General features: G+C 32.9%; 3 protein-coding genes across 3 annotated transcripts; 2 read left to right on the forward strand and 1 right to left on the reverse strand.

Moving 5' to 3' along the window:
* Nucleotides 1-1944: 1944 nt before the first annotated feature.
* Nucleotides 1945-8764, forward strand: LOC118029735 (caffeoylshikimate esterase). Its single transcript, XM_035033653.2, has 9 exons — nt 1945-2102; nt 2252-2463; nt 2642-2671; nt 3371-3497; nt 3578-3724; nt 7273-7403; nt 7483-7620; nt 7874-7972; nt 8333-8764. Exons 1-9 carry the CDS (start codon nt 2054-2056, stop codon nt 8558-8560), a joined length of 1161 nt encoding a protein of 386 aa, XP_034889544.1. The 5' UTR covers nt 1945-2053; the 3' UTR covers nt 8561-8764.
* Nucleotides 8765-13618: 4854 nt separating this feature from the next.
* LOC118029733 (uncharacterized) lies at nt 13619-15243 on the forward strand. The gene is made up of 4 exons (XM_035033651.2): nt 13619-13887; nt 14014-14329; nt 14410-14569; nt 14713-15243. Exons 1-4 carry the CDS (start codon nt 13711-13713, stop codon nt 15179-15181), a joined length of 1122 nt encoding a protein of 373 aa, XP_034889542.1. The 5' UTR covers nt 13619-13710; the 3' UTR covers nt 15182-15243.
* A 97-nt stretch (nt 15244-15340) lies between these two features.
* Nucleotides 15341-20089, reverse strand: LOC118029734 (uncharacterized). The gene is made up of 10 exons (XM_035033652.2): nt 19864-20089; nt 19072-19264; nt 18895-18980; nt 18122-18206; nt 17573-17651; nt 17259-17389; nt 17022-17108; nt 16765-16877; nt 16077-16207; nt 15341-15724 (listed from the first exon to the last, which is right to left on the reverse strand). Exons 1-10 carry the CDS (start codon nt 19920-19922, stop codon nt 15612-15614), a joined length of 1077 nt encoding a protein of 358 aa, XP_034889543.1. The 5' UTR covers nt 19923-20089; the 3' UTR covers nt 15341-15611.
* Between the last annotated feature and the right edge of the window lie 1835 nt (nt 20090-21924).

Consider the following 21924-nt stretch of genomic DNA (forward strand, 5'->3'; position numbering starts at 1 on the left):
TTTTAAAAGAAAACCACAATAGCAATATTTTTTTAAAAAAAAAGAAGAAATAATGTCGTACAATGAAGTTAGAAAAGAAGATAAGCAAAAAAAAAAAAGAAGATGTAAATCCTCGTTAACTTTTCAAATCCGTAACATGGATCATTAGACTAGACGCACCATACATAGAAAAACCGTGAAGCCCAATTTCCAACAAATCAAATACTGAATAATAAAATTAGAAAAAAAAAATCACATGAAAGGGTCCAAAATAAAAGGTAACAATTAAAAGGAGGATAAAAATTGAAATAAAAAATAAATTAGAAGGCAATTATAAATTTTTTACTGAAGGGTGAAATTGAAAAGAAAAACAACTTTAATATAAAGATAAAAAAATAAAAAAATAAGGACTAGATTGAAAAAAATAATATACCATAAATTTGAATTGAATGATGAATTTAAAAACCAATAAAAATTTTACAAAAGATTAAGGGGAAAAAATAGAAATTAAAATAATAAGAGCTAAAATAAAAAAATTAATATATGACAAACCGAGATAGAAAGATAAAATTGAAAACAAATAAAACTTTTTACAAAGAGCCAAAAACCAAAACTAGAAATAAAAAAAGAACCAAAGTTAAAAATATCAACAAATAAGAGGACTAATTTGCAATTTTTTAGGGGAGGGGAGAGAAAATAAGAAGAAAAACAAATTACCCCATTATCATTGACACGTTCCGTACCAATAAAAAAAGGACTCGGTGACACTTCTAACAACACAGTAAAAATGTATTTTTTGTTATCGAGATGCGTCACACGTGCTAACAACCTTTTTCCCTTAAATAATTATTAATCCTTATTGAAAGACCATGTTCCCCTCGATAAACTTGATAATAATAAAAAAAGCCCAAGTGAAAAGACCAAAAAGTCCCTAGATACATGGTTTTTTTTTTTATTTAAAGGGTAAACTTGTTATTTTATTATATTTAAAAAATAAAAAGATAAATTGTGTTCTAGTTTTAAAATTTTTTACTTAGCGGGTAATTAAGTTATTTTACTATGTTAGAAAAACACTTATACTCTGGTAAATCATTTAATGATTAATGGGTTGTGTGAAAAGTCTAAAATTCCCCAACTCTTAAAGTATTTGAATTTTTTTTTGGAAAAGGAAAAACATGAATTACACTGTAATGGTAAATAGTAAAATATATCAATAGCAATAGTAAATTTACCTTTCTTTTTAGTGTTTTTTTTTGTTTATTTGATAATGAGGTTGGCTTGGAATAACGATCAGGTTATGAGTCAAGTAGGTTAATTAGATCAATCATTTTAAAAAAGAAAATCAAAGAGTTTAGACCGGATAATAGGTTGATCCAGGTCAAACCAAAACAACTCCGAGTTGAACTTTTAAGAGACCTAGGGGTAAGTCATCTAGGTCTTGGACTAACCTGCTGAACCGACCTATATTTAATAAAATTGCCAATAATTAGTATTATCAAAACTAGCTTGTTCTACATAGGTTGACCTCGAACTTGGTCTAAGCTGGATTTTTAAAAATCAATATGGAGTTAACCTGGTTAAATTTGGGCAATCTAATAAGAGACTATATGTGACCTGATAAAGTAATTCAAAACCTTTGTTTGATTTTTTTTCCTTTAAAAACTATGTCGTTTTTTATTTATGTTAAAAAACTTAAAACAATATTATTTTAATTGATTAGGGTTGATTCACTCTTAAGTTTTAGGCTACGCTTATAACTTTGCCAATAATCTGAGATCTAGGTTTTGTTTTTCCGAGTCAATTTTGAGTTCGGGTCTACCATATAAGGCTGGTCTAAAGTTAAAACGTGTCAGCGTAAGAAATAAAGCACACCTTCGCTGACTCGCTGTAGCTTGCCCCTTTCCCCCGTCTCACGACAATTATGAAATCCAATCCATTCTCCCAGATGACGTATTGTCTGACGGTGCCCTCTTCCATGTTCCCCTAGATTCCAAACAAAAAATCAACGGCTCCATAATTCAACCAAAAAATCAATAATATGTCCAGCAAAATTAAATAGTAAAAATAATAACAGATGTCTCTCCCACCCGTAAAACTCTCCAGTGGCCGCAGCTTCTTCGAAAGTAAAAAACCAACCATTCGTTAATTTATTTATTTTTTCTTTTAGTTTTTAATTATGCAATCTATGCTTTTTTTTTTCTCGCTTTCCTTTTCTGTAAAAAAACAAAAAAAGGCATCTTTTACATTTAATTATATATATTTTGTGTGTTAGGATGTGATTGGTTCCAAGGAAAGGGGTGGAGGAGGCAAAGAAGGGAAAAAGCAGCAGCAGCAGCAATGGCGTCACGTCCGGTGAGGTTTCCAGAAATCGACGATGAATTGAGAAAGATCATCGATGCTAACATGGATGAAGTGCCTGCAAGAAAACGTGCTCGAGAAGCCTTTAAAGATATCCAGCTTGGAATTGACCATATCTTGTTCAAGGTTCTATTTTTTGAAAAACAAAAAAAGGAATTTATCATCATTTTTTCAATACTGATTGTTTTGGGCACGTTGCTATTATTATTATTATTATGAGAATTACTACTGAGGTAATTATTTTACGTTGAGTGGAGTAATATATTTTTCATTTTAGTGATGAGGGTTATTCGTTTTGTTGCAGACGCCATGTGATGGGTTGAAAATGGAGGAGGTAAGAAGAAAAAGAAGGAATCTTTTGCGTTGATATTTTGAGATTTAATTTATGTAGGTAGGTGGGGCTGTTTGTTTTGCTTTGGTTTAATTAAATAGAGGCATTTGAAGGCTGGGAAGTTGAAGGTTTTTATATTGTCTATGCTTAGGAATTTAAATGGCATAGTGTGTGTGGTGAAAGAGGAGGGACGGTGGTTGGTGATAGAAGAAATGGGGTCTTAAGTGTTTTTAATTAAGGCTTCAACTCTATGTTTTGTGGAAGATGTTTAATTGGGCTGTGCCCCTTTTTAGCTGCTGTAGTAATTAAGGTGCGGAAAAAGGGTTCTTCCAAGTTTTTTTTTTTAAAAATCCCCACCTTTTCTTTTCCTCATTTAGTTGCGCATTACAATATTGGTTCTGAGTGTGTTTTCTTTGTTGAAGAAAAGGTGCTCAATTTAAATTGCGTTTAGAGGCATATTGATTTGTGTAGGTTAGGTACTGCCTCAATAAGAAACTACATGGATCTTGAAAGTACTTTTACTCTTTTTCTTCACTGTGTCTTTTGACTCAGGCATTCGGTTCAATTCCATACATCTTTGAGTGCAGAACAGAAATGCTGTTGGCAGAACGCTTGAACTAAATGCTATCTAATTAACTATTGCTTTGCGGTTCTGCTAAGTTGTGACAGGAGACCTTTTTTTATTCTTTTTTATCTTTACAGTCGTATGAGGTGAATTCTAGAGGACTGGAAATTTTCACAAAGAGTTGGCTTCCTAAGTCTTCCTCCCTGAAAGCAGTGGTGTGTTTCTGTCATGGTTATGGAGACACATGCACATTTTTTGCTGAAGGCATGTAGCTATCGTCCAGTAGTAGTGACCAATTTATAATCTTATGACAGGACTTGACTGATTTTTGGCATTGTTTTCAGGAATTGCAAGAAAGTTGGCATCATCTGGATATGGTTTTTTTGCTATGGATTATCCCGGATATGGTCTTTCTGAAGGTCTCCATGGCTATACCCCCAGCTTTGACAAGCTAGTTGACGATGTTATAGAACATTACTCCAAGGTCAAAGGTGAGTCTGCTGTTTTAAGCTTTCTGTAAAACTCTCATGTGTGTGGCAAAGTCTTGTCTTGAGAAGTATGGAAGAATCATTGATCTTATCAAGAGTATTAAACTCTTCACGTAGTTATTGCCATTTTTCATGTTTTGGTTGGTATCCTTAGGATTTTATAGACATTGAAAGAATCTAAAATTGCTTTACTAGTATGAATTGGTCCATGGAAGATCATGTTGTCAATGATGCGGGACAAAAAACATTTGAAGATAACGTAATAAGTTAAGAAGAAGAAGGCAAGGAAAGAGAAGAAGAAGTTGAAGAAGAGAAGAACAGGGTTAGAAAAGTCTGTAACTTCACAATTTTTGTTCAATTAATCAACAATTGTCTAACATTTAGAAAAATAGAATATAAATACTAAAATCTTAACTAGAATAAATAATTGGGCTTATAGCCAATAAAATACCCAAAAATAAATAAATCAAGCCCGACAAATAAAGCCTAATTATCAAACCTCAAATAAAAGATCAAATAAATTAAATCAAAACATAAGCTAAAGCTTAACGGCATCTTGTATGATCATACGAGTGTGTAAACAGTATTTCGGGTTCGGTGTACCCACCAACTCTCTTGGGGTTGGAAAAATTGACCTTGTCGAGTATAATTCAAGACGGCTCCAATAAAAATAAGGAAGAAACTGCTGTGATGTCTCACTAGTACACTAATTACAGTTTGAATCTTGTCACCTAGCTCGTATTTTAGGATTCGCTGAACTTTACCATTCCTGGTGAAAACAACTTGAGCATCCAAAATAACATTAATATGTTCCTTTTATGTCACTAATAAGGATAATGAGTTAGGGATATCAAAAAAAGCATAAAGATAGGTTGTAATTTATATATAATGAGGTTCTTTATGTCAAAAGTATAGCTAATATCAAAGTTTAATGGCATTTTAATGACATAACTAAATGATTCAATCATTTACAACGTTTTGAATGGTCTAACACTATTCACTTGAAATTTATGATTAGTTTTCAAAGAACACCGTGCGGGTCTTATATGAAATAATCTCCAACATTACGTGCATCATGATACCTATGTAAATCAGCTAGAAATTTGTAGTGTTCATTACCTGTTTGAATTTGTTTTATGATCTCAACATGCAAATTATAAACTCAACATGCAAAAAACTTAGCTGAATCAAACATTTTAGAGTAAAGAGACAAAGGAGAAAGATCTACCGGCATTTTAGGTTTATGATCATAAAACTGGAAGTGTGGAATGGAACACTACGTGCATCATGATACCTATGTAAATCAGCTAGAAATTTGTATTGTTCATTACTTGCTTGAATTTGTTTTATGATCTCAACATGCAAATTATAAACTCTACATGCAAAAAACTTAGCTGAATCAAACATTTTAGAGTAAAGAGACAAAGGAGAAAGATCTACCGGCATTTTAGGTTTGTGATCATAAAACTGGAAGTGTGGAATGGAACACACACTTCTTAAATCCTAGATGGATATAGATTGAACATAACCTAGTAAATTGAGATTATCCTTATCCTCCTTATCATGAATAAGGGGTAAAGGTTCAGGGAGCTGTCAAGACTTATGACATGCTAGATGTCAAGTATCGAACACAAAGTATTAGAGAGCTTAAGAGGTTGTTCAAAATCTATGACCTGCTGGATGCCGAGTATATGGGGTGAAGAATTAGGATGCTCAAAATCTATGACAAGTTGGGTGTCAAGCATAGAGGTTGAGGAATTAAAGAACTTATAATGATAACTATCTTGAAACTTTCTCTACATTGCACTTACCTCTTCAGGCAACTCTATTAGATAGTCTCCAGAAACTTCTACAGTTAAAGGAGACACTACTAACTCTTCATGAATCTCTTTTTTAAACTCTTTTGAACCTATTATGTTAGCTGTATTTATCTCCTTAGGCAATTTCACTAGAGAGTTTCTTGAAATTTATTTTACAACCAAACCAGATACAACATGTTCTTTAACCTTATTCTCAAACATATTTGGACTCATTGTATTAAGTCTTTGTCCGTTCACATTCTTTTTTTTCCTGTTCTTATTGCTAGGTCTTGGTGGTAATCCAATAAGTTTGATCTTTCTACCTTTAAAAACAAAAGAACATGAATTTGATCGACCAGAAATGATGATGTATAAATCATATATTCATGGCCTACCCAGAATGACATTTCCTACATCATTTGGAATCATATCACACCAAATTTCATCATGATAGTCTAGGAATTTCATAGGGAACAAACATCTTTCATTGATTGCTATGGAGTTATTATTAACCCATGACACATTATATAGCTTAGAACGAGGAACAAGTTTTAGGCCTAAGCGAGCTATCTTGCAATCCTTATCCCTACACTTGTTCTTACTCTTCAATTCTCTCGGGTTGTGTCAAGACATATTTAACTACACCCAGTCTACTTGTTTGAAACTCTATGGTGTTTTGTTCATGATTGACACTAAAGATATCACTCAAGGTCGAATCCATAATAGTTGTAAATTTAAAGTTGGATACTGGACAACTATTTATAAATGCATGTAACACTAACTTAGAAATAGATTGAGATCACATACGATTCCTGCAAGTGAAATCATAATACAGAAATAAAACTAATTTCATTTTTTTTTAAATGTAGAGATTAATCAAAAACAAAATACACCAATAAAATTTTAAGCATATATTGTTGGACCTTTAAGCATGAATGATTAATCAAATACAATATCACAAGTAGGGACTCACAATTATAAAAAAGGACTAGATGCTAGATATCACGATGAAATGAGTTGATAAGCAAAAATATAAGGGGAATAAAATGCAAGATTGGAATTTTCCGTTATTTTTTTATCAATTACAAAAGGCACTATCAACTACAACTTTGAATAACAAGTGTAATACCAGTGAGAAAAATTCAAAGAGTAAAAAAGTTGAGTGATTTACCAACCAAATTGCTTGACGATAACAATAAACTTCTTGGATCGATTTCGAATACAGGTAGAATTGACACAACCATGTCCTATTTCCTGGCTCGAAATTAATTATATAAAACAAGGTAGAAAACCGTAATCTGACAATGTCAGTTTTATATAATCTTTTAGTGTTAGTATCTGAAGGATCTTTTGTAGTGCCCTTCTAGTTATTAAAAATCCCTGAGGTGCATCCCCTTATGTGAAAACTAATTTTACGTGAAAGAAAGGATAAGAACAGGCAATGGCTATTGTGTTGAATGGTAAGAATAGTATCTGCTTGCAGTTATTCCCCTTGTTCGAGTGTGATCTTATCCAGCCAAAGAAAAAGAAAAAACACTAAGATGAGACAATCCAGACTACTCAGATGGGAAGTGACTGTCTGAAACTTGCTCTTGGCAAAAATGATTTCTCCTCTTCAATTTCAAATTTATTCTCAAAATAGTTGATCTATACGCAAGCAATGATATGGATAAGCTGAATGTCATCCAAACAGCAACGGAATCAAAATATGCTATGCTCTCACTTCAAATTTCTGATACTTTTGGATCTCAGAGAAGCCAGAGTTTCGTACTCTACCTAGCTTCCTATTCGGAGAGTCGTTGGGTGGGGCTGTTGCTCTGAAGGTGCATTTAAAGCAACCCAATGCATGGAATGGTGCCATTCTTGTGGCTCCTATGTGCAAAGTATGTTTTCCCAACTTACTTAGTTCCTGCTCTGCTTGGCTGTAGTTCCTTTGCCTGTTAATTCAAACACTTTTTGTAGATTGCAGACAACATGACTCCACCATGGTTAGTGACACAAATGTTGATCGGTGTGGCTAATTTGCTTCCAAAGCACAAGTTAGTTCCACAAAAGGATTTGGCTGAGGCTGCTTTTAGGGATCCAAAGAACAGAAAACTGGTTTGTTTCTTACTTAGATTACTTCTAAAACCATAAGCATTGCCCATATTGTATTTTAGGCTTCTATATGATAATTGCTTGTAGGATGCGTATTTTTTTTTTATTGACATCCTTTTCTTCTTCCCTAGCTATCCCCCCCCTTCTTTTTCATACAGCATCCTCTCATTGCTATATACTTCGGATGTCTTTGATCAGATAAATTTATGCAGAGTCTTATATGTATTCCTTGAATTGATCTTTTCTTCTAATGCAGGCAGCCTATAATGTCATTGCATACAAGGACAAGCCCCGCTTGAAGACTGCATTAGAGATGCTAAGAACCACTCAAGAAATAGAACGTCGACTAGAAGAAGTATGCCAATTTCCTCTGCCCTTTTTTATTATGTCATGAAATCTAAACGCATGAGCCACTATTTTATATTTGGTTTCATTGTATCTTCTTGCTAGCATCATGGCGGCATGCTCAACCTTCCTTAACCCTCCCCACTTGTATTTCTGTTTATTGTTTTCATCAAGAACATTTTGAGGATGTGATCAGAGTAGACTCTGATAGCTTACCTGGGTGGACCTGACACCTGACCATTAGGAGTTGTTTGGGAAATATTAATGCCATTTCACCTATGCAGTCTACAATTGTTAAAAATCCTCGTGGATGTTTCTCTGATAGTGTTCAGAATCTCTACCACTTAACTGGATAATGTTATGATTTCAGGTCTCTCTACCACTATTAATTCTTCATGGAGAGGCTGACACCGTAACCGATCCATCCGTGAGCAAGGCTTTGCATGAGAAAGCATGCTGCTCGGACAAGAAACTAAAGATATACAAGGATGCTTACCATGCTCTCCTCGAAGGCGAGCCAGATGAAATGATAATTCAAGTTTTCAATGATATCATTTCTTGGCTTGATGAACGTAGCAGAGAAACTAATTCTTGCTGAGGGTATTGTCTTCCCCCCTCTCGTTTGTACACAAATAAGAGAAAAGTGAGGGAGGGTATTTTGATTGTTTTAAGTGAGAATAAATAAATAAATAAATAAATAACAAAGGGCTGCCATTATATTTGCGCAAAATCTCGAATGCATTGTACTGGAATATTGTATTAACTCATTAATCTCACTTAATTATTACATAATTTTTCATAGCCTATCGGAACCGTTTGGGAATGTGGTTGAAACCGTGTTTTTATAAAATTTATTTTTTTTATTTATTAAAATTTAATATAATTTATATGTTTTGGATTGTTTTGATTTGTTAATATTAAAAATAATAAAACATCATTATTATATATATAACATGAAAAATTATTTTTTTTTCATTTAAAAAATAAGGTTGAAATTTCTAAATTGTACTCATCAATCATTAACTCTAACAAAACGTCATGACAGTGTAAGAATTGATATAAACCTAACATTTTAAATTGATCTCCTTAGACTTTGACTTCTTGTTGGAAAAACTAACATCTTTAATGGATCTTTCTAGGTAGACTTGTGGTTGCTGTCTCATCGGTCAGGATGATTCATGATCGCCATTACTATCTGTTAGCTTTAACCAAATTTTGATATGTAATTAACTCCGGTAACATCGAAGACAGATCTTTGCAGGTCATGTTCAATGCAGGCTTTTCAATGGCGGATCACCAACTTATTTGGAAACTTATGCAATACATTAATTTAATTGAATGGCTTTTCTTTTCTTAATGATGCTGTCTATAGATTTGATACAAATTAAAAAAAAAAAAAACTCTTCAACATCTGGTGCAGGTTACTTCTTATTTCATGTTTTCTAAAATGCAACGCTTGATAATTAGTGTCCACCTGGTCATTTTAATTGTCGAATGCGTTCTTAGGGTCATAAAGAATTTTAAGTATTTTTATATCAAAATTAAAATATTTACAAGAATTTTATTGTCATAATTTTTAAGTATTCGTTGCAATGCCAAAACCCTTTAGACAATTTATTGAATGCTATCAGTTCAACCAAATACATTTGATCCTTACCCTTTTAATTTCATCTATTTATATTTTAGTTTTTGATCCAATTTAATTTTTATTTTTTTGACTGATTTTTTTTTATTTTATCCTTTAGAATTTAATTTATTTTTTTGTTTTTAATTGTGGTTCTCATTTTTATTATTATTATTTTTATCCTTTTAATCATTTATTTTGTTTTTTAATTTAATCCCTAATTATTTTCTTTCAATTATTTTTTTGTGCATGGTTTAGTCTTTATTGCTTTATTTATTTATTTATTTATTTATTTTGTGATTGAGAATTTTATTTTGTTATTTTTTTGTATTTATCTTCTACAATTATGACCTAGTTCATCAGTTTTGATGATTAGCCAAGTTTAAGTTTGATTTTTTTTTTTTTAAAATGCTTTTAAAAAATTATTTTTTCCCCTTCATTTTCATCATTTGACATTGATTTATTGGGCCCTGAGCTTCATGATTTGTTTTGATTTTTTTTTTTGTGATGTTATTTTTATCTTATAATCGGGTTGCGAGTTATTAAAGTTAAGTCGAGTAGGCCTAGGTTTTTTTTATTTGATCATCCAATATTTGTTTCCACTTTCAAGGGAGCTTTTCTGACTTTTTAAGAGCAACATGTGTTGTCTCGGTTATTTTTGTCTTTGCTTGTTGAATCTACCTTTTTTTAAAACATTTTTTGTTTAATTAAATTAAAATAATTTATTTCATCTTTCAATATTAAATTAACTTGGTATTGCCTCGGTTTTTGTGTGTTATTTGTTAGATCTTGCTCTTTTATCATAAATGTTTTTAATTAAATTAATTTATCTTACCCTTCAACATTGAATTTGTTTTATATTGAGTTTCTTAGTTGAGCATAGGTTTTTGAATTTAACGGTTTGTGATTTTAAGAGATTAACCTGAGCTTAAAAGATTCATCCAGATTTGCTTAGTTTTGTCTTATTTTTTTAACTTATTTTTTTGATTTCATCCTCAAATGTTTTCTCATCTTTTTTTCTTCAAATCCTATGGGATTTCCCATTTGTTTTGGAAAAAAAAAAAAACACGTATTACCTTGAACTTTTTTTTCAGGCTTTGTTCAATTTAATTTTTTTTTAATGAGGATTTTTGCTTTTAAATTAAGTATGAGTATCAAATGTTTTTCTGTCCAACTACTTTGGAATTAAATATTAGCATCAAATTTTCTTATTTTCTCTCTTTTTTAGCTTATTTTTTCAGTTTCATCCTCGCATGTTTTCTCACCTATTTTTTCAATTCCTATAAGATTTTCCATTCATTAAAAAAAAAATACATGTGTTAACTAGAGTTAAATAAAAGCATCAAATATTTCTCACCTATTTTTTCAATTTAGTTTTTTGTGAGGATTTTTACTTTTGAATTAAATATAAGCATCAAATATTTTTTGTGCTTTGTTCCAATTACTTTTGAGACCCAAGCCGGCCTAAGCCTTGGGTCCCCTAGGTTACGAGTCAACTCATCGGGTTGTGCATTTTAAGCATCAAATGGTGTATTTTGATTTTGATTTTTTTTTGAATTTGGTCCTCACTCACTTGATTTTTATTTTGCATGTTTTTGTAAATTTGTGGACTTAAGAATTTTTAATTTGACCTTTTAGTTCAATATTTGATGATATTTTAGATTTTGGCCCTTAATATTTTGATTTTAAATTTTTATTCTTGGCACCTTTATTAAATCTTAATTTGTTTCTGATTTATCATTAGATCCATAATCTTGATATTTTTTTTTAATTTCATCACATGGGTTTGCTGGTATTTTTTTTTGGTACCTTTTTTTGTTTATTAATTTTTTTTCTTGATTTTATTTTTCATCCTTTGGATTTCTAGAGATTAACTATTCATACTTTTTCCTCTGTTTTTTTTTCAATGATGGAGCCGTTATTTTTTTTTTTTAAATATATTCATATCATTTAATCATTATTCTTTTATGCTTAAAAAAAAAATAAAATTTCAGGCAGGCGATCTAGTGAGAACCCATTGTAAAGCACAAGCTTCTCACTATTTGTAATGTGGTACTGTCACCGGTAGCATTGTGTAGTTAGGGCTTCCATTTGTTCATTCTTTCTTCTCGATCAATTTCACGTCATTAGGCTATCTTATTAATTTCTTTTGTTAGTTCCACCTGTCAGGGCTGATTGAAGCATGGTTATAGAATCCGGTATTGCTAGATAAGTTAAACTTTGTAACCCATCCATATGGGATATAACATGGTCTAAGCTGGTGAGAAAAATCTATTTTTAAAAAAATAATGTTATTTCATAGTTTTTTATATTTTAAAAAAGTTTTTTATCAACTCAAGTCAATTTGGTTGACCTGCATCCCATATCTTGAATCAACTCCATCTCGAGTTGAATCTTCTAGCTATGGATTTGAAGATTTCTTTTTTAAAAAAATAGCATGTTTTTTTAATATTAGAAAAATAACTTGGTTTGAAAAAAATAATGATAAAATAACATAGTTTATACATGTTGCGATTGGAAAACACGACATTCAAGTTTATTGCTAATCATAATCACGTTATTTTTTTTTTGATTTACGTGGGTGTCCGAGCCAGCTTACGCGCACCACGACTAATCCCACGGCTCACTGAACATCCTGCAAATCCAGTGAACATGTAAGGCACCGCGGGGGTGACAGACGTGCACGGTGAGGTTTGAACCCAGGATGCAGAGGAAAGGAACAAGTCCCTTCAACCGCTGGGCCAAGACCTCAAGTACTAATCACGTTATTTTTATATTTATATAAAAGTGAAATGGGTTGCACACGAAAAGAGAAGAGAGGGATAAAAAAAAAGCCCAAAGACACATCGAAACTCGAATTATAGCACAACTAGTACCATAAAAAAGATCTCAACAAGATGAATTCAACGACACCAATAAATATCACCAACGGTGACCTAAGTGTGTTACACTTCTCGTCCAGAGATGGTGAGTGGCTCACTTGCTTTTGGTGGCCAGTGTGACCCACTCGAGTGATTATTTGGTGTCGTTAAATTTATCTCATCGAAATTTTTTTATGACACTGATAGTATCATAATTGGGGCTTTAATGTACCCTCTGATGTTTTTTTATTTTTCCTTTTTTTATTTTTCTCTCTCCTCTCTCTTTAAAAATTACAATGAAGAGAGGAGAGGAAAAAGAAAAAAGAAAAAGACCACGGACTCATATAGAAACTCTAACTACTATATTATCAATGAAAAGATATCTATGAAATAAATCCAAAGATACTAATAAAGTTCACCAAAGATGACCTGAGTGAGTTGCACCGTTAAAGACAAATGAGTCACTTGCTATCTTTGAATGGAAAATGTGATATACTTAGGTCATTGTTGATGATTTTTCTTAGTTTTATTGGATTTGTCTTATTGAATTTTTTTTAATAATAACGATGATGTTATAATAGAAGCTTTAATATGTTTTCATAATTTTTCTCTCTCCTCTTTTCGCATGTGCAACTCATTTCTTTCTTTTTCTCTCTCTCTTTTTAATATAGTGATAAACATGAAAGTTATATTTTTCCAATTATGATTTGTACCCGTTATCTTATTTTATTTTTTAAAAAAACTTTTTTATTTTATTAATATCTTAAAAAAATTAAACATGCTAATAATAATAATAAAAAATAATTGGATTTGAAGTGGTAAAAATGTTGGGATTACCACTTCAATGATGATTACAAGTCCAAAGCGAAAGCTTCTTGTGAGTATTAAATATTTAAAAAATGCTATAGTTTTTATTTGTTTAAAAATAATACTAAAAATTAAAAACAAATATTTTAATATATTTTTAAATAAAAAAATATTTTCTAAAAATAATTTATATCATTCACATATCTGTGCAATGATGTCCGTGAGTTTCTTATTTCCCCAAAAAGGAAAAATATCCCTTGAAGTCAAAGCCGATACCGACAAGAGATTTTATTTCCACGTCTAAATTCTCCATGACCACTCAAAATCATGTATTTCTTTTACTATATATATATTTTTTATGTTTTTCATGGAGTGTACTGTAAGTTCCTTTCATAGCCCTCTCGAACTCCTTGGAAAAATCTCCCCCTTCTTCATCCTCATCAGTAACCCAGAACCATGGCCATGGCCTCGTTGTTTATCTCTTCTTCACCATCTTTTACTCCCCCCCCTAAAACTTACACAAAATATCAAACAGCTTACTTTTTAAAACCCTTTTCTCTCAAAGCTGCTTCCACATCTGTTGATCAACAACCCACAATCTCTTTAGCCGATAAGCAGCCCTCCCCCTTTAAGGTAAGAGCAAACCCTGTCCTGGTTTACAATTAGCTTCGAGAAATTTCTGAATTTTCGACTATGGATTCTTGTTGTTTGTTTTAGTTACATTCCTCTGACAGCACATTTTTCTTCATCTTTTTTCAGGCGAATAGCTGGCAATGGAAATTCCAGGACAAGGTCTTAACTATCTATTATGAAGAACATGGGAAGGAAAGCCCTGAACCAACCAAAAACATTTTAATGCTGCCAAGTATTTCTGATGTTAGCACTGTTGAAGAATGGAGATCGGTAGCTGGGAACATTGTTCAACGAGCCAGTAAAATCAACTGGAGGGCTGTAATTGTTGACTGGCCTGGTTTGGGCTATTCTGATAGGCCTAAACTAGACTACAATGTTGATGTCATGGAGAAATTTCTGACAGACTTCATAAGTGCTCCAGATGGTCCGATGAAGCACTTTGGTGAGTTATGATTTTCTTTGATTATTGTTAGTAATATGGTGCTTTGCTCATACTTAAACGAGTTTCTGCAATTAATTCAGGAAATGATTTAGTCATCTTTGGTGGAGGGCATGCACCCACAATCACTCTTTGTGCTGCAAAGAAGGGTTTGGTGAAGCTAGCAGCCATCGCTGCCGTTGCACCCACCTGGGCTGGTCCTCTTCCTATTGTGTTTGGTCGAGATTCCACCATGGAAATGAGGTATCACAAATTTCATTGTAACCTTCACTTATCCTTGTAGCTTTTAATCAGGAAATGCTGCCAGCTGCTTCTCTGTGTTCTATTATAGTTCTAAGAGTATAAAACTGATCTCTCCGGTTCACTGCTCATGTATGACTTGCCAGGTATGGGCTGCTAAGGGACACCTTAAGGACCCCGGGCGTTGGTTGGATGATGTATAACATGCTTGTAAGCAACGAGAAGGCAATTGCATCACAGTACAAATCCCATGTCTACGCAAATCCTGACAACGTGACTCCTGACGTTGTTGATAGTAGAATTGCACTGACAAAACGAAAGGGAGCTCGTTATGCTCCTGCTTCTTTCTTGACAGGTCTCCTTGACCCGGTTAAATCCCAGGAGGAATTCCTTGAGCTCTTCGCAGATTTGGATGGAAAAGTACCGGTTCTTGTTGTGTCATCCAAAAGTTCTCCGAAGAGGTCAAAGGCAGTAATGCAAGCACTCAAAGGAGCCAAAGGGGTCAGTAAATTTGTTGAGGTTCCTGGCGCTCTTTTGCCACAGGAAGAGTATCCCACTATGATTGCAGAGGAGCTTTACCAATTTTTGCAAGAAAATTTTGAATTTAACATTTGATATCAGAAAGGTCTTTGATCATTGTTCCATTTATGAATACAAATTGATGAAGTTTCAAGACATATCAGACCCTCTACACTTGAGAAGAATTTGATACTCTTTTCAATCAATCTCTCACATGCTATTATTTCGTCTAACAAACAATGAGAAAAGTCAATCTGGGAGCGAGAACTGTTCAATCTGGGCATCATTTATATACACATCAATTCAATACAAAAATTAATCAGCCACTTGTTAGACAACAAAAGCAAGAATGTGAGATTTCGGAGGTTACAATTCCACTCATTCTTACCCAGTATCCCGTGAAATGTTTCACTGGCGTCGAAAAAGGAGATAAATATATAAGAAATGGTAATCGTCTCCTAGCTGTAAACACTTGCTCTAGCTGTTGTGTACACGTGAAAAACTTGCGAAAGAAATACAGCATACTTCAAGTAGGAAGTGGGGACATCTGACCTTGATCTTCCAACACCCCATCCAATGGATCAGATTGCTGAAAAGAACCCTTTTTACCACGCTCCAAAGCAGTTGCCTCGTAAATCCCTACAGCATGACATAAACGAGGAGACCATGAGGGGTGTTTATTTCTACCAATGTGCTAGTTTTTGTTCTTCATTGTATCTATGTTCGAATGGTTTGGTTAGTGGTAATAAAAGTTTATGTGGCATGCTTTTCCTTTTCTTCTACTCCAGTTTTTGAGGGAAATAATAAGCTTCTCGAATATGACTTGTATCAAAATCTTTTTACATATTCTAGTCAGCTTATCCACCAGTCTGACCATAAAAAACAAAGGATTTGTCTCTCTATTGCAGACTCGATAACTTATTAATGAATTGCAAGGAATTTCCCATAAACAATGAATGGAGAAACATAAATGAAAGACTTTTAAACATACCAAAGCCCAGGATCAAGGAACATATTATGAAGCCTGGAAGAGAAAAATCCATATTGTAGACAATTTCCATGACAATGATGCATCCTCCAGCTGCCATTAGGTGCCTTGGTGAAGAGAACACCATGTGCAGTCTGCAAACAAATATAGTTCTTTTGATCACAAGAGTGTTCTAAATAATTGTCAGACTTGCAAATTACATTTACTTGCAAACAACCAGCATCTACATAAATGTTCCATTAAGAAAATGAAAAAATTCCACTTAATTCTTGAATTAAATACAAAAGACAACATATTCCATAAAAGAAATCAGCGAGTGCATAGAACACAGTCATGAACAATCATAAGCATGGTAGATAAAATTTATGTGTCACAATAACAAAATGGTCCCCTTTATTGATGTATTTAGGCCTCTGCACAAGTATAAGCAACTGTAATATAACTAAGTAGCCTCATCTTCATGGACCCCAAGAAAATGAGAACCAGCTTAAAATCTTATAGCAAAAATGCTCCAAGCGTATTTAGTAAATGTAACCTACCAAAGGGGCCTTGTAATTATGCCAAAGCTAAAGTAGTCAGCTATTGCATGCATTAAAACATATTTTAACAAACTAATTCAACAAAAGCTAGTCAAAACATGAGTATACTGAAAGGCTCAGCATCATTTGAGAATTGACCCAGAAAAAGGTACCTCTCCTCTGCAATACTGTCAACATAGAATATCAGGATAACTCCAAAAAGAGTAGTGCTGAGAAATGCCCATGTTGAAAACGGCAGTTGTACACTGCTGCCAGAAGTTGATCCCTGAAGTAATCAAAAAATAAAAATTATAAAGCAGAATTTTTAATCAGGCCAGAGCTCCAAGGGGATTTAAATAAATAAATAATTTCCAAAGCTTGATACAGTAAAAATAAAAATGGGACTAAAACTTTCAGATTTAGAACTTACAATGATGAAGTCCCACATGGCCACAGGAAAAATAAAACATGTCGCAGAAGTAATGGTTATTGCATTAAGCCTCCTTTTAAGTTGATTCTGGCAACAAGGAATGGCCAGAATTAATATTAGAGTTTCACACAATGCCCAAAGGAAAAGGGCAGAGAGCTAATTAACAGAACAAAGGTTAGCTGCAATCATTTGCCAACAGGGTACCAAACAATAATGTAAATGGATGGATTTTAACACCTTGAGTGAAACACGGCGTGCAATAACCCTTCTTAATGCTGATAAGATTCCAGCAAGAATTGGAACTACCATTTCTCCCATACCCAAAACTTCCTCTGTCTGATCCTCAGTAGTAGGACTATCTTTGAATGGTATTTCCCATTAAGACAAAACAAGCTTGAAGAATTTTCACAATAAGAATAGAAGGCACAAAAAGAAAGAGGAAAAAACCCAAACAAGGAAACTGATGCTAGTAAATCACTAAACCCAAACCCAAAACATGCTAGTGAATTACTACAAATTCAATGAGAAAAATTGGATCTGCACAAGGATATTAAATGGTGAATATGTGGCCATGGCCCACCCTTGAGACAAGAAGTAGAAAGACGCCAACATCGCAATGAGCCCACCAACCTGAAGAAAATGAGGAAGCACCCATTATCTTCCAGATCTTACACTGATTGCAATTAAATGATATAGTGCATGTGGTCATCGGATTGTTATAAAATTCAAAACCACATGTTAAATGAAGATGCTACTGAAAAAGAAGAGGAGACGGAATACAATAAGGAGGATAAGGCATCCCCCAAGTTAGCACAACTCAGTTATCTAATCTCTCTGATGTCATAAAGATCTCCCTTGACAAGTATATATTAATTGCATTTAGAATCCGACCATAATGAATCTCTCACCACTACAAGTTCGATGGGCTCTGTTCAAGCATACATGAATATAAAAGAACCACAGTAGCATCTATGTTATCAGCATCACATACTAGTTAATGACCTCTTTTTTTAAGTAACCAGTGGGAAATGATTTTGACTCAGAAAATAAGAAGCATGTCACTTAAAAACTGATGTGCTCAAAAGCACAGAGACCATAACCTTTTTCCAGATATGGCCCCTCCGTCCATATAATGCGGCAGATAATACTCCCAGAACAGCACCAGAATACTCCGCCAAGATAGCTCTAGAGTCATAACAAAGAATTAATTTACTACAAGTCTATAACTACAAATAAGTAGAAGAATACACAGAAAAAGAAAAGGCAATCACAGAAAACAAAGAAAAACAGAAGAATACTATCCCTTCAAATTGGTATTAATAAGAGATTCTAGGAGCAAATTCCTTAGGCATCCTGGAATCTGTGAGCTAGAGAGCTTCTAAAAATTTGCAAAAAATTATCCTCAAGTCCTATTGAAAGAGATTGTATAAATAGATACAAGTTTCAAGTAATTTTAGACCTAGAAATAAGCAAAACACCACTAGTTAGAGAAACTACAAAAAACTTTGGAAGAATGAACAAATTCACAGCATATCAATTAAAGATAAATCCTGTAAGAAGACTCTTTACTACCTTGACAAGACAGGAGATAGTCCCAGGCAACCATAAATTAATCTTGGAGCATGTTTTAAAATGATTTGGCATTTTAAGCTTAATTTTTCAGAAGCCTCTTGTATCTTGTGCTCTATTCAAGACAATTTACAAGTGTAAATACACCTATAATCATCAGTAAATAGTGGTCATTTCTCAAATTGCCAAAGTTGAATCTCCTAGAGCTCCCCCACAGCGCATAGAAAAAGAACATTTACAATTGAACAAGCCACTTGAAACTCTAGAATACTAATTTCAGATTCTTCAAGTTGTACAATCATACCTAACTGGTCCACACGACTTGAGTCCCTTTCCCCACAAGATGAAGTATAAAGCTGTTATCACACCATTTATAACAGATGGAACTACCTGAACAACAGTTAACACCATTTAAGAATCAGCTAGTGCATACTCCCACATCAATATCTGAAATGAAAAGGACAAATTTCTAGTCATTCACCTGCTGATTAGAGAGTGCTCTCCCCTTCCAAGGCTTTTGCAAAGCTAAAAATAGGATTGACGATGGAATCAAACAGCTGAATATAAAAAGTACCACTGAAGCTCCAGTCTGAGACAAATAGCGGTACATCGTATAAACTGACCATATTCTCAAGAAGTTGCCAATAACATGGATGATCTGCAATGGAGTGTGACTACACCAAAATACCAAAAACAAAATCATTGATACAAACCGCTTCCACTATATCAAGCACAAACACATTGAAAAAGAAAGCATAAAGCATAAACAAAACAGCTTGAGCACTCAATGAATAATCAAACATGCTTCCATGTTAAGCTTAAAACAACCCATTAGCCAGACAATTTCGCATCAATTCACACGAAACCGAAACCGAAACCGAAACCATCTCAACCCCACCAGAAACGCACCAAAATCATAAATTGCCGTCCCTCCAATAAAATCCCATCATTCAAAACCTAATACAGTTATTACTAAACTATAGATTTCCTTAAGTAAGCTCCAAACAGCTATCACAGCGCTAAATCAAGCACTTGTTACAACCATTACATTGTTCTTTATTCTCAAAATTACCTTAAAAACCCCAAACAGAACTGACCTTACAAGATTTCCCAATAAACCCACCTTAATAACAACCTCGAAAACTCAAAAAACAAACAATCTTTCTTAGCAGCTTACACTAAAAAAAAATCATTTAATCAAAACCAAGATAAATAGGCAAAGAGAGACATCATTAGGGTTAGGGTTTTAGAGAGTGAAAGCAATTTTACATACCTAAAATGAGGAGAAGATCCTACTCCTCGATCTTCACTAATTTGTCTTGGGGTCATCATTTTTAATCAAATTACTAGATAATGTGATCCAATGCCAAATTAATTTAACAGGGAAAAGAATCTGGGTGAATAGTGTTTTTCTTCTCGTCAGTGTTTTTTCACAAAAATAAATAAATAAATAAATAAATAAATCCAAAGTTGAATCTGTCTCTACTCTCTTCTCCAGTCTTCACTCTTTGATTTCTTTCCCTTGAAGTTGAGCATTTTGGGCTCAATCAGTTGTTGGACTTTGACCTCTTCCTCTTCTTGGCCCAATTCTCATAGGCCCAATAATTAGTTAGGGCTTCTATGGACTTTGGCGGACTCCATCCAGGAAACTTATGCTCTGTTTGTTTCAAGGAAAACGAATTCCTGAAATTCGTTTTCCTGACTTTCCCATATTTGGGAACAAATATTAAACAGTAAGTCAACGGAAACTTAATTCCGGTCAACGTAAAATCGTTACTTGAGAAAGGAAAGTGTTTTCCTTCGGTTAAAGAAAGGAAAACACTTTCCGCACGCCTGCTAGTGAATTTTAATTCACAACTACAGTATCATCGCATTATAATTCAATGCTACTGTAGCAGCGAATTATAATTCAATGCTACTGTAGCAGCGAATTATAATTCAATGCTACTGTAGCAGCGAATTATAATTCCCTGCTACTGTAGCAGCGAATTAAAATGCAAAGAGTTGGTTTATTTTATTTAAGTAATGGGTTTTTTTATTAAATCAAAGTTTAATTAACTCTTCAATTAAACTCTTGATTTTATTAATTAAAATAATCTAAAATTTAATTAAATCAATTCTCCAATTAAACCCTTGATTTAATTAATTAAACTAGTCAGGAGTTTAATTAAATTTTTAAACTTCCAATCATGTTGCCCTTAACCCAAATTTTAATTCATCCTTCATTTATTTTATTTTTATTTTTCATCATCTTTTTTTTTAAATAATAAAAATAAAAAGATCAAAATTGGGTTATGAAAATTGTAAGTGATTAAATATTTTATATTAAATATTATATATATATTAGATAAACTTGAAAAAAAATTTAATTCATTAATAAATTATTTTCCAGTTCATTTTCCATACACACAACCAAACACTGGAAAGTGTTTTCCAATTCATTTTCCATAACACTACCAAACATCGGAAAATACTTTCCCGGAATTCACTTTCCAGGAATTCATTTTCCCCGGAATTCACTTTCCAAAAGGAAACTACTTTCCTGCAAACAAACAGAGCCTTAAACAAAGAGTATTATAAAGTATAGTCATTAAAATTATGATTAACTCTCACATTTGAGCATTGCCTTTGCAATTGACTGGAATGTTGTATAAAAATGAAATTTTTTTTAAGAAGCTGAAATGAAAGTTATTAAACTTGGTTATACCTAATCTACAACTCGAGTTATGAATTGAATAACTTAGATTAATTTAAAATGATATAGTATTATGTTAAGATTTTTCTTAAATTTTTTGAAAATCAAATTAAATTTTGATTGGTAGATAAAATTTTAAATTAACGTTAGGTTGCTTCATCATGTTAATTCTCGCTTAATTTATTTTTTAAAAACCCAACTTAAACAGGTGTTGGATTAATGTACAAATTTTTACTGGATTTGTATCATATATGTATTTTTTTAAATTAACCAAATCACTATAGCAATTAACCATATTACAAGGGGGGCAGCAAGCTTAATATATATATATATATATATATATATATATATATATATATATATATATCACATTTAATCACTATAGAAATTAGAGGTATTTCATGCACAAGACATAAATCTTAGGGCACATAGCTACAGGAGGCTTTTCCTCAATGTAGGAACATTGAGATCAGACAGCCACCACAACAAATGTGGATAATTGAAAAGGGATCCGATGTATGGAGCAGAAACATATCCTGGTAGTCACTTCAATATCACTTTTTTTTGTTAAAAGCACATTAAAAAATAAAAATAAAACTTTAAAAGGTAACGTGAGGTCACTCTTCACCATCATTGCAA

This window comes from Populus alba, chromosome 17, assembly GCF_005239225.2.
Source record: "Populus alba chromosome 17, ASM523922v2, whole genome shotgun sequence".
In the NCBI taxonomy this organism is placed as follows: domain Eukaryota; kingdom Viridiplantae; phylum Streptophyta; class Magnoliopsida; order Malpighiales; family Salicaceae; genus Populus; species Populus alba.

Bases quoted from the DNA above. Each gene is read 5' to 3' on its own strand.
- LOC118029735 (XM_035033653.2), top strand. From the start codon at position 2,054: ATGTCTCTCCCACCCGTAAAACTCTCCAGTGGCCGCAGCTTCTTCGAA. The intron at 2,103-2,251 runs GTAAAAAACCAA...TTTGTGTGTTAG, and splicing joins TGGCCGCAGCTTCTTCGAAA to GATGTGATTGGTTCCAAGGA. The intron at 7,621-7,873 runs GTTTGTTTCTTA...CTTCTAATGCAG, and splicing joins ATCCAAAGAACAGAAAACTG to GCAGCCTATAATGTCATTGC.
- LOC118029733 (XM_035033651.2), top strand. From the start codon at position 13,711: ATGGCCATGGCCTCGTTGTTTATCTCTTCTTCACCATCTTTTACTCCC. The intron at 13,888-14,013 runs GTAAGAGCAAAC...ATCTTTTTTCAG, and splicing joins AGCAGCCCTCCCCCTTTAAG to GCGAATAGCTGGCAATGGAA. The intron at 14,570-14,712 runs GTATCACAAATT...ATGACTTGCCAG, and splicing joins GATTCCACCATGGAAATGAG to GTATGGGCTGCTAAGGGACA.
- LOC118029734 (XM_035033652.2), bottom strand. From the start codon at position 19,922: ATGATGACCCCAAGACAAATTAGTGAAGATCGAGGAGTAGGATCTTCT. The intron at 18,207-18,894 runs GTATGATTGTAC...TTATGACTCTAG, and splicing joins AAGTCGTGTGGACCAGTTAG to AGCTATCTTGGCGGAGTATT. The intron at 17,390-17,572 runs ATATCCTTGTGC...AATGGGAAATAC, and splicing joins GGCCACATATTCACCATTTA to CATTCAAAGATAGTCCTACT.